This window comes from Ceratotherium simum, chromosome 8 (genome assembly GCF_057802395.1).
Source record: "Ceratotherium simum simum isolate JZ-2026a chromosome 8, ASM5780239v1, whole genome shotgun sequence".
NCBI classification, from domain to species: domain Eukaryota; kingdom Metazoa; phylum Chordata; class Mammalia; order Perissodactyla; family Rhinocerotidae; genus Ceratotherium; species Ceratotherium simum.
The window spans coordinates 1264303-1277004 of NC_141907.1; the positions used below are offsets into that span (position 1 = coordinate 1264303).

Sequence of the window (12702 nt, forward strand, 5' to 3'; positions counted from 1 at the left end):
AGGGACCTGCTCCCCACTGTCCAGCCCTGGGTCCCACAGGCTCTGGATTCCCTGTTGCTCCTGCAGCAAACTCACTCTCTCTCAGCCCCTTCGTGTCTGTGTAATAAAGAACCGTGATAACTTCAGGAAACATTTGTGGTCCCAGAATAATACAACCACAAAACAAATTCAGCTAACTTCTCATCCATAAACACGCTACAGAAATGTGAAGTGGCCAAAGTATTATTATCACCATCCTTAACAGGCAAGAGATACAGAGAGAGCTCTGACAGCAGAGGGAGAGACTAAAAGCTGGACTGGACACCCAAGAGTTCACACACAGTCAGTTCTCGCTGCTCAATGCCCTTTCCACAGCTCCAAAGGTCTAAGCAGCCAACCAGCCACTACTGTTAAAAATTACAAGAGTCACGTTTCTTAGAGTGCCTTTGTAAACTGAAAAGCATCTTGAAATATAGTATTTTATTTGAGTCTCTCAATTTTATATGGAAAGTTTTATCTTTACTCCAATCTTACAAATAAGAAACGAGCTCAGAAAGGTTAATGTAAAAAGAGAAAGAGAGGAGAGAGGGAGTGAAGGAGAGTTCTGGCGCCCTACATGTGGACTCCTAATAGCCCCGATCTCTATGTCACAGGTGCCGTCACTGAGGCTCCACGTACAAAGGGACCTGCCCCAGGCCATGCACCGCAAGACCTGGAGACTCTACAGAGGCCCAATAACATCATAAGGATATCAGCCCCACGGACGTCTTGCAAGCCCGCAGGGCCTGCTCGCCAGCGTCTGCCAGCCCCCGGCCACCTCATCTCAGAAGCCCTGAACGTGGCCAAAGGGCACGACTGTCCTCGTGAGTGGGCGCCACGTTCCACCGACCTTAACCACAAAAGGAGCGCTGAGACCGTCCTAGCGCGCTCCCTTCAAAACTTTCCCTGCTCACGAAGCAGCGGCCAGCGGCCGGGCGACTAAGGTCACAGAGCGAGTGAGTCACAAGCCGCGGCCCGGGCCGGGCCGCCCCGCGCGCACGGCCCCCACGGCCCGAACGCTCACCACGCCCCGGCAGCGGGTCGGTCAGGGCGGGGCGGAAGGGCAGGACTACCCAAGGTCCCTGCCGGGAGTGACACTAGCCCGGCGTGACCCCAGTCCCGGGCTCGTCCGAGCGCCCCTACCCAGCGGGAGCAGCCCAGCCTTGGGGGCGCCGTGGGGCTGCCGGACCGAGGCTCTCTCCGCTCCGCCCGTCTTGGCCCTGGCCCCCAGCCCCCGGCCCCTCTCTGCTTCCGCCCGGCTCTCCTCCACCTCCAGCCCTCCTCTCGGCCCTCCCCGGCCCCTGTCCCCTCACCGACCCCGGCCCCGTCCTCCAGTCCCCTACCCCCGGCCACCAGCCCACGCCCCGCGCCCTCGGCAGAGAGCCGGCCGCTTACCCCTCGGGGCGACGGCGCGAGGCGGCGGGAGGCAGGCGGGCCCCCGGCCGCGGCAGCTCCTGAGTAAGATGGACGCCATGCGCCCGGCCGCGGCGGCCTCTCCGGCCGCCTGCTGCCTCCTCCTCCTCCGCGGCGGCCGCGGCTCCTAGCCGGCCCGGCGGCGCCACAGCCCTCGCGCGGACGATTGAGGGCGGCGGTTGGCTCCCCGAGGCGGGCGCTCAGCTTAAGAGCCCGGCACCGGCGGCGGCCATGCCCCGGCACAGACGTCCGGCGTTGCGGGGCGGGGCGGCCAGGCCGCCGCTCCCATTGGGCCCCTCGTGCGCCCGCCGCCGGCCAGGTGAGGGGCGGCGCCTCGGCCGACTACCGGTCCCGGTGTGCACTGCGCCGCCGCGAACTACAGGTTCCGGCGTGCACCGGGCGGCCTGGCCCTGCCGGCGCGCTGCGCTGTGGTTGCCGTCGCGCCGTCTGCCCTGCGCGACGGCCGCACAGGTTTGGGGAGCCGGCAGCGCATACGTGGCGGGCCCTCTCGCCTCAGGGCGCCGGCGAGGGAGCCGGCAACCGAGTGGGACCCAGCCCTGCACCGACACGCAGCAAAACGATTCCGGGGACGTGTGGGAGAGGGCCCCCCGTGGTCCAGGGCGGCCTTCCCAACGCAGACTTTCGCGCCGCGGCCGCCCGACCGCCCGTCATTCTGCTCTGGCCTGCGCCACCCCCAGTCCGCGACAGGGACGCGGGGGCCTGGCTCGCCTCCGGGATTCCCGCCTGGGCTGGGCCGAGCCCGCGGGTCCGCCCGGCTGACCGCTCAAGCACCTGCTCCCAGAAGTCTCCTCTCCGGGCAGCCGTGATGTTCGAGCTCCTTCCTTCCCTTCCCTGACATGGGGTCACGTTCGCGACGGGCGTGGGAGGGTCGATGAGGTGACGCGGGGAGAGCAGACGCGGGGAAAGGTGAGGATCGGCGGCTCCTGGGGCTCACCGGAACGCGGTCTTCCCCAGCAGGCCACTCCCACCAGCCTGCACCCCAACCCAGTGGGCACCAGACCGTTCCCTGGCCTCACCGCATTACTTCTCACTTCCCAGCCTTTGCTCCTCTCAGGTCCTCTGCCTGGAAGGTCTTTTCCATCCTTCTCACCCCATCCGCCTGTCTTGTTCACTAATGTAATGCCAGGGCACCGCTTGGTGAGGGTCCTGCAGTACACTCCGTGTATATCTGTTCTCGGTGCATGAGCGTGGAACTCCTGATCCCAGCAGGCTCCCCAGTCTTCAGCAGCTCCCCCAACACTCAGTCCCCACCATCTGGAAGAAGTAGCTTGACTGGGGTGGTTTTCCTGAACCCTGAACCAGAACTGCCAGGTGCTGAACCGGGATGGGCCTGGAGTCCTCATCTGAGGTGGGAGAAGGTGGCTCTAGTTAGTGCAGGGCACTTTGAAGATGACATAAAGTGCCTGTATTGGCATTGGGCAGTGAGCGCTATAGAGGTCAAATGCAGAGTTAATCTAAGCACACATATTCCTGAAATCAAGGCCTCCACTGCCAACAAACCATAAAGCCAGGGCCCTTCCCTACCCATCCCCCAGGATTCAAAGGGGGATAAGGAAAAACAGTCCTTGTCCCCCCATCCAGGGTCAGGCCTGTGCCAGGGCAGACAGGCGCTCAGGGTCAGAAAGGACTGGCCTTTTAATGCCCAAAATGTAGGACTATGCTTGTCGTAGTACTTGTAGCTGACATTGCCCTGAGCTCTCAAAGACTGTCCTAAAGCCATCCAGAGGCAGGGAGGGAGGCCCCACAGAGCAGGGGAGAAAGCTGGTCCCAGACAATGCTTTGGGATCCCAAATCACCAGAGACGGGGCTGAGCAGGAGGTAGTGACCAACAGAAGAGCAAGAGTGTCTGTTTGGGGCCGGCCCCGTGGCTTAGCGGTTAAGTGCATGTGCTCCGCTGCTGACGGCCCGGGTTCAGATCCCGGGCGCACACCGACTCACCGCTTCTCTGGCCATGATGAGGCAGCGTCCCACATACAGCAACTAGAAGGATGTGCAGCTGTGACATACAACTATCTACTGGGGCTTTGGGGGAAAAATAAATAAATTTAAAAAAAAAAAGTGTCCGTTTGCAGGACTTTGAAGGGTACTGGACAGGGGAGGCCCCAGCCGCCTCTGTATTGCCCAAGGAACCAGGTGTGAGGAAATGTACAACACTGCTCACCTGCCCTTGGGATGACTTACCCCTGGCCCCGTCAGGTGGGATGGGAGAAGTAGCCAACAATAGGTTTTCCATAGAGGGGTCGGCGCTGTGTTGGGGACTTTTGGGCACCATCTGTGATGCTCTCTGCAGCCCAAAGGGTGGGGTGTTAGAAAAATTCATTTTTCAACAATCAAAATAACTTCATTGGTTCTTCTGGTTATTTAAAGAACGTGTGCATGGTGTAGCCATTTCAAGTTTATAAAAAGTATAAAGAAACAAGTAGAAATCTGGCATCTCAAAGCTTGCCATGCATACCCTGAATGCCAAATGAAAGGCCGCCTGCCTGTCCTGCATCTCTTCATGCAACAGTCCAGGTGCGCAGAATCATGGCATAGCAGGTTTGTTTTAATGTCATGGAGTCTTTTTGCCTTTTTCTTTCTCTCTTGTCTCTTATTTTGGGGGCTCCCTTTTCCTCTTCCCTATGCTCCCCACAAATCATACATAACCTTCCACGGTTGCTCTGCATGTATAGAAGTGAGAGAGTCAAGAGAAACAGGATGGGATGTCCAGGCAGCACGAGTGCCCCAGTTAGGGAGTTTAGAGAATCAGGTTAGGGGTCAGATTAGGGACTGGGTTAGGGAGTCAGGTTAGAGATTGGGTTAGGGGATCGGGTTAGGGGTCAGGGTACCGGAGGAAGCCGTGGCAGGGCTGTGTGCTGTACTCCAGCCATGCTCAGGTACAGAGCAGGTGGAGTTAAATTAGATTGGGTTGGGATTTTGCCCAGAAGTGTGATGAAAGAAGAGAGGAACAGTGGAGTCAAGGTGTGTGCAAGAGAGGAAGGGAGGAGGAGGTGGGGGCATCTTGGGACGGTGAAAGGCGGCACAGTCACTGGCCTGTAGGGCCTGCTGAGTCTGAAGGGAATTTGAAATCAGGTACCAGAGCAAGCCAGCTGGCAAGAAAGGGATGCTCACAACAGGGGTGGTGGGTGGCTTGTTCTTATTGGCCACAGCAAGGGCTAGGGTGTGAGCCCAGGAGAAGACCCTGAGGCAAGGATGGAGGGCAAGGTGCTTGCAGGAGACGGGCCAGGACACCTTTGAGTACCTGTGGGAAAAGGTGCACCTTCCTCCAGCTGGAAGCAGCCTTAGCCAGGCACGTGCAGCAGCAGGAGCAGGGGTTGGCCTCTAGCCCCTTCTCCCCCCGTTGGGACAACCTATGTGACCAAGGTGGTGGCCCTGGGCTGGGGCATGGAAGGGATGTGCCTTTGCATCTTGAGAACCCAAGAATGGTGTCTGTGGGACTAAGCTTGAGCCTACTGGCTCCCTACAGCAATAACCATTCTGTCCTTGCCTTTTCATAACAGAACCCTGGTTTTACTGAGTTTACTGGAAAACACTGTATTCACCAGCCTCCCTTGAAGCTAGAACTGGGACTTAAGGTGAAAGGTCTTTACAGCGAAGGTGGCCCCTGTACCCTTCTGCTTCCTTCTGCCTGCCAAGCACTGTGGGTGATGGAATGGAAAGAAAGGAGCCTGGACTGCCCACCTTGGACTTGTTTTATATAAGAGCAAGAAAACATCTATCTTTTTCTCAGCCACTGTCATTTGAAGGAGTTTCTGTATATAAAGCTGAACTTAATCATAACAAATTCAAGGACAGATCTCTAGAAGCTGGATTGCTCGGTCAGCATGACTGCAAAAGTATATTTTTGTAAACTTTTTAAATTAAAAGTTTTAGTTTTAAAATTAACTTTTAATTTTACTTCAGTGTATGTAAAGTAAAGGGAAGTGCCCAAGTCCTAAGTGTTCAGTCTAAAGTGTTTTTCCATTATGCACACACCCATGCAACCCCCACTCCAATCAAGGCAGAAGGCTGCCAGCTCCAGAAGCCTCCTCGTGCCCACTCTGAGATCACCCCTTCTCAGAGATACCCTCTACTCTGACTTCTGCCAAAAATCAGTTTTGTCTGTTGTTTCGCTTTATATAAATGGAATCAAAGAGGGTATACTTTTTTTTATCTGGCTACTTGCACTTAACATTATGTCTATCAAATTCATCAGCGTTGTTGTGGGTAACAGTAGTTTGTTATTTTTCATTGCTATGCAATATTTCATTATATGAGTATACCACAACTTGTTTATCAACGATAAGGTTGATGGACCCTCAATTTTTGGCCATTATGAATAACGTTGCTACTGGTATTCTCATACGTGGCTGCCTTTGTTGTTGCACACACGGATGCCTTTGACAGGAGCAGAATTGCTGGTTAGAGGGTGTACTTAAGTTCAACATTTGGAAACGGTTTTCCAAAATGGTTTTACCAGCTTACCCCACCACCAGCAGAGCAGGAGTCACTCAATATCCCCATCAATCCTTGGTTGTGTACTTATTGTGATTGTAATTCTGGAAGCTGTGGGGCATATTGTGGTTTCATTTTGCATTCCTTTCATGGCTAAGAATTCTGAGGCACTTTTTCATGTGCTTTTGACTATTTGGACCTCCTCTTTTGTGAAGTGCCTGTGTAAGGATAGTTTTTTGTCTATTTCTCCATTGGGTCATCTCTCTTTTTCTTATTGATTTGTAAGAGTTCTTTGTATATCCTGGATAGAGGGACCTTAGTCAGATATTTATATTTCAAGCATTTTCTCCCATTCAGTGGATTACTTTTTCAACTCTTCATGGTGTCTTTTGATGAATAGAAGTTCCTAATTTTAATGATTTAATCTCTTTTTTGGTGAGTGCTTTTTGTGACTGAAGAAATCTTTGCTACCCTAAAGTCATGAAGATATTCTCATATGTTTTATTCTGGAAACTTAAATTGTTCTTTCTTTCACATTTAGGCTTATGATCATTTGGAACTGGTACGTGTTTGTCTTCTATGTTACGAGGCAGGGATCAAGGATGACTTTTCCCCTATGGGTACAAAATAGATCCAGCACCATCTGTTGAAAAGACTATCTTCTGTCCCCTTCTGTAGGCAGAATAATGGCTCCCAAAGATGTCCACTCCTATCCTAATTCCAGAACTTGTGAATATGTTACTTGACACAGAAAAAGGGATTTTGCAGAGGTGATTATATTAAGGATCTTGAGATGGGAGATTATTCTGGATTATCCAGCTGGGCCCAATGTAATCATAAGCATCCTTAGAAATGGAAGAGGGAGGCAGAAGCAAGGGGCAGAGGGAGATTTGACTACAGAGGAGGAGGTCAGAGTAATGCAGCATGAGGGGGACTTGAGCAGCCATTGCTGGCTTTGAAGATGGAGGAACGGGCCTTGAGCCAAGAAATGCAAGCAGCCTTTAGAAGCTGGAAAAGGCAAGGAAATGAATTCTCTCCTAGGGCCTCCAGAAAGGAATGCAGCCCTGATGACACCTCAGTGTTAGCCCAGTGAGACCTGCATCAGATTTCTGACCTACATAACCTTAAGATGATCAATTTGTGTTGTTTTAAGCCACTAAGTTTCTGAGAATTTATTACAGAAGCAAATAGCTAATATACCCCAGTGAATGACAGTGGCGCTTTTGTTATAAATCTGGTGGCTATGTATGCCATGCGACTTGATTCTGCTGCTTGGTCTTTCTGTTTGTACTTTAGTCAATACCAAGTGGTCTTAATAACTGCAGCTTTATAACTTGCTTTGATATATGGTGCTGTCAAATCTCCAGCTTGCTCTTCAAGCTTGTTTTGGTTGTTCTTGATATCCTTTGATGAATGAAGTTCTGAATTTTAGTACAGTCAAATCTTTTTTTTTTTTTTGTGAGGAAGATCAGCCCCGAGCTAACATCCATGCCAGTCCTCCTCTTTATGCTGAGGAAGACCGGCCCTGGGCTAACGTCCGTGCCCAGCTTCCTCCACTTCATGTGGGACGCCGCCACAGCATGGCCTGACAAGGGCTGCCTTGATGTGCGCCCGGGATCGGAACCCGGGCCGCCAGCAGTGGAGCGCGTGCACTTAACCACTACGCCACAGGGCAGGCCCCCAGTCAAATCTTTCCTTTGATAGCGAATGGGTTTTTTCCTTGTCCTTTTAGAGAAATCTTCCCTGAACTAAGGTCAGAAGGGTATTCACTTAGATCCTCTACCAAAAGATTTAAAGATTTTTCTTTTACTATTTCAGACCTTGATCCATCTAGAGTTCCCAGGAATTTTTGCATGCAGCGTGAGAAACAAGCCCAACTTCATTTTGTGCCCTTTAGATAGCATAGCCCTTCCCCAGGCCTCCTTATTGAACAGTCTTTCCTTCCCCCAGTCTGCCCTGCCCCTCTGTCCTATCTCAGTATTTCTGGACTCTCTCTTTTTTCCCCTTCTCCCTCAGCCAGCTGGTCTGTGCACCACCACTCCACTCACGGTTGTCCCGATGGGAGGCACAGTGGTCCTGAAGCTAACAAGGCCCCTGCATGGGACCCTGGCAAGTCAGTGTATTCACATGGCTCTGTTCTTTTTTGGTACAGTTTGCAGAAGTGTGATATTTTGCCTGTGATTGGTTAAGACCACTGTCTCTGTCCTCACCACCTGCCCCTCTGGTTTGACTAAGAAGTGCCTGTGTGTGGTTTGCATCCCAGTAGGCTGAATCTTGCTTGGGGTCCACTGAGCTTCTTGGATGTGTAAGTCAATGTTTTTGTCAACTTTGGAAAATTTTTGGCCATTATTTTGGCAAGTATTTTTCTCTGTCTCATTCCTACTTTTTTCTCCTCAGGCTCCAATACATATCGTTAAACCCTTTACTATTGTCTATCAAGTGCCTGAGACTGTTTACTTTCTTCAGCATCTTCCTCTCTATCTTCAGATTGGATAATTACTAGTGGTTGTCTTTAAGTCCACTGAATCTTTATGTTACCTTCAGTCTCCTGTCAAGCCTATCCAGTGATTTTGTCATTTCAATTATGCACTTTTCATTTCTAGAATTTTCGTTTGGTTCTTTTTAACAGCTTCCATTTTTCTCTTGAGATTCCATTTCTCTTCACTGAATAGACTGTCTTTTCCTTTAATTGTTGAATATCTTGAAACAACTGCTTTAAAATCTTTATCTGTCAAATCTAACACTGGACTCAGGGTTGGTTTCTATTGATTTTTCCTTGACTATGGCCACATTTTCTCTTTTCTTTGCATGCCTAGTGACTTTTTATTGTATATTGGTTGTTGTGGATGATATGTTATGGAGTGTCTAGATTCTGTTGTCTCCCTCTGAAAATGACAGTGTGTGCTTTCTAATGCCAGATCACTAAAGACTGCAGCTTCTGCCTTCCTTCCCTTTGGATTCCCCCTCAGGGACTTCCACCTCCCGTGTTAGGAGGACCCTCAAGCAGCCTGTGGAGAGGCCCCCATGGGGAAGAACTGAAGCCTCCTGCCCAAGACCAGCATCACCTGAGTAACCGTCTTGGCAGCCCATCCACAGCTCCAGTCAGGCCAGCCCTGGGCAACATCTTGTCTGCAACCTCATGCAAGACCTTGAGCCAGAACTATCCGGCTCACCTACTCCTGAATTCCTGACCAAAGAAATTGCATGCGGTAATCAATGTTTACTGTTGTTTTGGGGTAATATGATACACAGCAATAGATAACTGAGACAGGATGTGTCTGGAGAACATTCGCTCTAGAATCGGCCCCAGTTCCCGGGGTCTGGATCCTGGTGTTCCAGCTGCATGCCAGGGATGTGCATGGGCTTGAACGAGATCTCCAGTCGGGCCGGGCCAGAGCTCCCATGGCGGTTGTTATCTGGTAAATCTGGGGGCTTCACCCTAAGCTTGTGCAGCCCAAGCCTCAGCCAAGGACAGTGGGACATCTTAGATTCCCCTTGACACACCTGTCTCTCCTCCAGTGCCCTCCTCACAAATCCCAGCTGTGTCACTGCCCTCTCAGCTCAGTGGGACAGCGTGCCCTGGTAGGACTCCATCTCCCTGTACCATGGTAGAGATTGCCCACAAACAGAGCTGGGGTGGTCAAGTTGTACCTCATGAATTTCTCTTTCCTGGGGATGGCAGTCAGCATTCCCTGTTTTCCACCTGAGACTGGTTGCCTCATATGTTTTGTCCACATTCTGGCTATTTACAGTGGGAGGGCCAGTCTGGTACAGCTTCTCTGTTAGAGTCCACAGCATAGGCTTCAATCAGGTTTGCTTTTTAAAGATTTTATTTATTTTATTTTTCCCCCCAAAGCCCCAGTGGATAGTTGTGTGTCGTAGCTGCACATCCTTCTAGTTGCTGTATGTGGGACTCGGCCTCAGGATGAACGGAGAAGTGGTGCCTCGATGCGCACCCGGGATCCGAACCCGGGCCACCAGCATCGCAGCGCGCGCACTTAACCACCAAGCCACAGGGCCGGCCCAGGTTTGCTTTTTAAAAGAATCCTTCTACATCTGTGGGAAAACTGGTGAGCTCTAAATCAAGTCTGGTTAATGGTAATGGACCAATGTTGGCTTCTTAATTGACAAAGCTACCATGGAAATGTAAGGTGTTGACACTAGGGAAACAGGTGGGGGGAACTGTGTATTATCTTTGCATTTTTTCTGTAAATGTAAAATTATTCCAATAAAAAAAATAATAGAAAGGATCCGTCTGGCTGCAGGGGCGGTGGCAGAGAGGGCAGGCTGGTGTCCGTGTGGCTGTTCCTGCTGTCTCTGGTCAGTCTCCAACTCAGGTGGTGAAGCCAGTGACCAGCCCAGAACAGAAGTGGTCCAAAGCGCTCCCCACGCTGTTACCAGCGCTTACCTCTCGCTGCAGGCCCCGGGCTTAGGAAGAACTTTTCTTTTCTTCGCTTTTCTGTTCTGGGTTTTAATTTCCTGCAATTTTCATAATTAGAAATAGAAGAGCTACTTTAACACAAAACAGTGTTTCTTTAGCCAAAGACTGAGGGCAGCGGTGGCCGCTGGTGGTCCTCGATCTGGGGCAGTCCCCGCGGAAGATGGAGGAGAGGGGCCGCAGGAGGGGTGGGGCCGGCATGGCGGAGGTCGCCGTCTTCTCACCATTGCCCTCGTTTCTCAGGCATCGCTTCCTTCCCTCTGAGAGACCCGGACCTGCAAAAATCAAACAACGCGCCGGCCCCGGGTGGGGTGGGGGGGTGGTGGCGTGCTGTCCGGGGCAGGAAGGAGAGCCGCGGACAGTGGGCGGGGCCTTGCAGCGCCTGGCCAATGAGGCGGGCGGGCCTGGGCGGGGCGGGGCGGGGCGGGGCCGGGCGGCGGGAGACTGGCTGCCGGCGGGGCAGGTCCCTAACTGACGCCCCAGCGGCCAGGCCGGACCTCCTCATGCCTCCACCAGGACGTGCGAGCGGGCCTGCCCCAGTACGTTCTGGAGGGAGGGCAGCCGGGCAGGTGCGAGCACGCGCCCTCAGGGGAGGCGGGCTCTGACCCGACGCAGCCATTCCTTCCTGCGGGTTGTACAGAGGAGTTGTGGGTTGAATGGAGTCCCCCAAAAGACATGTTCAAGTCCTAACTCCCGTGTCTGAGTGCGACCTTATTTGGAAACAGGGTCTTTGCAGACGTAATGGAGTTAAGATAAGGTCCTTAGGTAGCCCTAATCCAACGACTGGTGTCCTTCTAAGAGAAAACAGAGACAGGTGGACACATGGGAAAAGGCCACGTGAAGATGGAGCCTGGGAGTGCAGTGACGCTGACACAAGCAGAGAACACCAAGACTGCCGGCCACCGGAAGCTAGAAGAGGCCAGGAAAGATTCTCCCCAAGAGCCTTCGGAGGAAGCTTCTGGAGAAAGTAGTATTCCAACTAAGACCTGGCATGGGAGGGGAGGGGAGGGGAGAAGTTCAGTTCATATCTGCCCAGGGTGGGTGCCTGTGGCTGTCCAAGGGGTGATGTCCACTGGGGAGTCAGCTTCACAGACTGGGAGCTCTGGGGAGAGGGCTGGGCTGGAGAGGCAGAGCTTGACATCCTCCCCATTCCTGCGAGTCTGACACGAGGCTGGCTGAGGAGTGGGCTTTGTGTGAGGGGCACTGGGGAGCCATAGCAGGATTTTAAGCAGGTGGGTGACATGTCAATTTTGTGGTTTAGAAAAATTCTGCTGGCTGGGGCAGAGATGGACTGGAGGGGGAGAAAGTGGGGTGGGGAACCAGCAAGGAGAAAGCTGCCTCTTATTTCCAAGTAGGAACTTGAACTAAGGCCCTGGCAGCGGTGAGGCAGAGTGGCAAGCAGGAGAGGAAAGACTGGATTAGATGAGGATTTAGGAAGTGGAATCTGGGGAGGGGTGGGGCGGTGAGTCCTAGGCTGGCTCAGGTGGAATCTCCAGGCAGCAGCCTTTGGTCCATAAGATGGGTCTGCAGTTGCCCCCAGGACTGGACCCTGGTCCTGGGCTGTGGTTTGCTCCTGGAGGTGACCACTGAGACTCTGACAACAGGCACCTCAGGTGTCTCGGGGGCTCCCTGTAGGTCAGCCCCGAGGTGGATGGAGATAGGGGTGGGCAGAGAAGGTGGGAGGCCTCCTGCTCAGGTCTCTCAGCCAGGAGTGGGGCAGGGTACTCTTCTCAGCAGGGTTTCAGTCTCCAGGTCCATCTCCCTGCCTGACAGGGAACCCTGCTCAACGGAGGGTTGGCTCACGTGACCCCAAGGGGCCTTGCAGTACTGCCCGCTGGCTCCTGGGGGCTGTCCCAGTGGACTGAAGTGGTCCTTGGGCTGGGCAGGAGCTGAGGCAGAGCTGGGTCTTGGGAAAGGCAAGTTTCAAGCCTGGAGAGCAGAGAGGTCAGGGCTGGGAAGGGGCTACTGGGAAGGTCTGGGCATGGGAGGCCCTCACCACTGCTCTGCCTGGGCTCTGGGCCTGCCCTGGGCTTAGGAGGGGACCTCCCTTCCCACCCCTTCTTGGAGGCAGGGGCCACCTGGGGCACGGGAGGAGGGGTGGCTTGAGACCACTTGTTTCCACTTGGAAGCCTTCTTTATTTGGCCAGGGATGGAGAAAGGCTGGGGTCAGAGTTCAGGCATCCCCATGGAAACGGCATTGAGCCTGGCCCCTGGGGGACCCTGACCCTGGCGGGGGATTGGGAGGCCAAGCCAGGGCTCAGGGGCTCCTTTGGCTAAGGGGCCTGGGCCTTGCCTTTGGCAGCAGCTCTTACAGAGAGGTCCAGGCCATGAGCTGCAGGACCCGTGGTGATGAGGAGCAGGGAGGCAGAGCAGGCTTC

At 53.3% G+C, this 12702-nt stretch overlaps 1 protein-coding gene and 1 long non-coding RNA gene across 4 annotated transcripts in view; one reads left to right on the forward strand and one right to left on the reverse strand.

Annotated features, from left to right (window-relative positions):
• Positions 1 to 1648, reverse strand: part of LETM1 (leucine zipper and EF-hand containing transmembrane protein 1) — a 39546-nt gene extending 37898 nt beyond the window's left edge. For both annotated transcript variants that reach the window (XM_014788826.2, XM_004432219.3), the window contains exon 1: positions 1414 to 1648. In XM_014788826.2, coding sequence (XP_014644312.1) covers positions 1414 to 1492 — 79 coding nt within the window. In that variant the 5' untranslated portion in view covers positions 1493 to 1648. The remainder of the gene's footprint in view (positions 1 to 1413) is intronic.
• A 238-nt stretch (positions 1649 to 1886) lies between these two features.
• LOC147916377 (uncharacterized) lies at positions 1887 to 10166 on the forward strand. Of its 2 annotated transcripts, XR_015553044.1 has the most exons (4): positions 1887 to 2358; positions 8039 to 8191; positions 8856 to 9697; positions 9914 to 10163. It is a non-coding gene; the product is annotated as an uncharacterized LOC147916377 (long non-coding RNA). The 2 variants fall into 2 exon arrangements; XR_015553043.1 differs by having other exon boundaries at positions 8856 to 10166.
• Positions 10167 to 12702: the final 2536 nt, after the last annotated feature.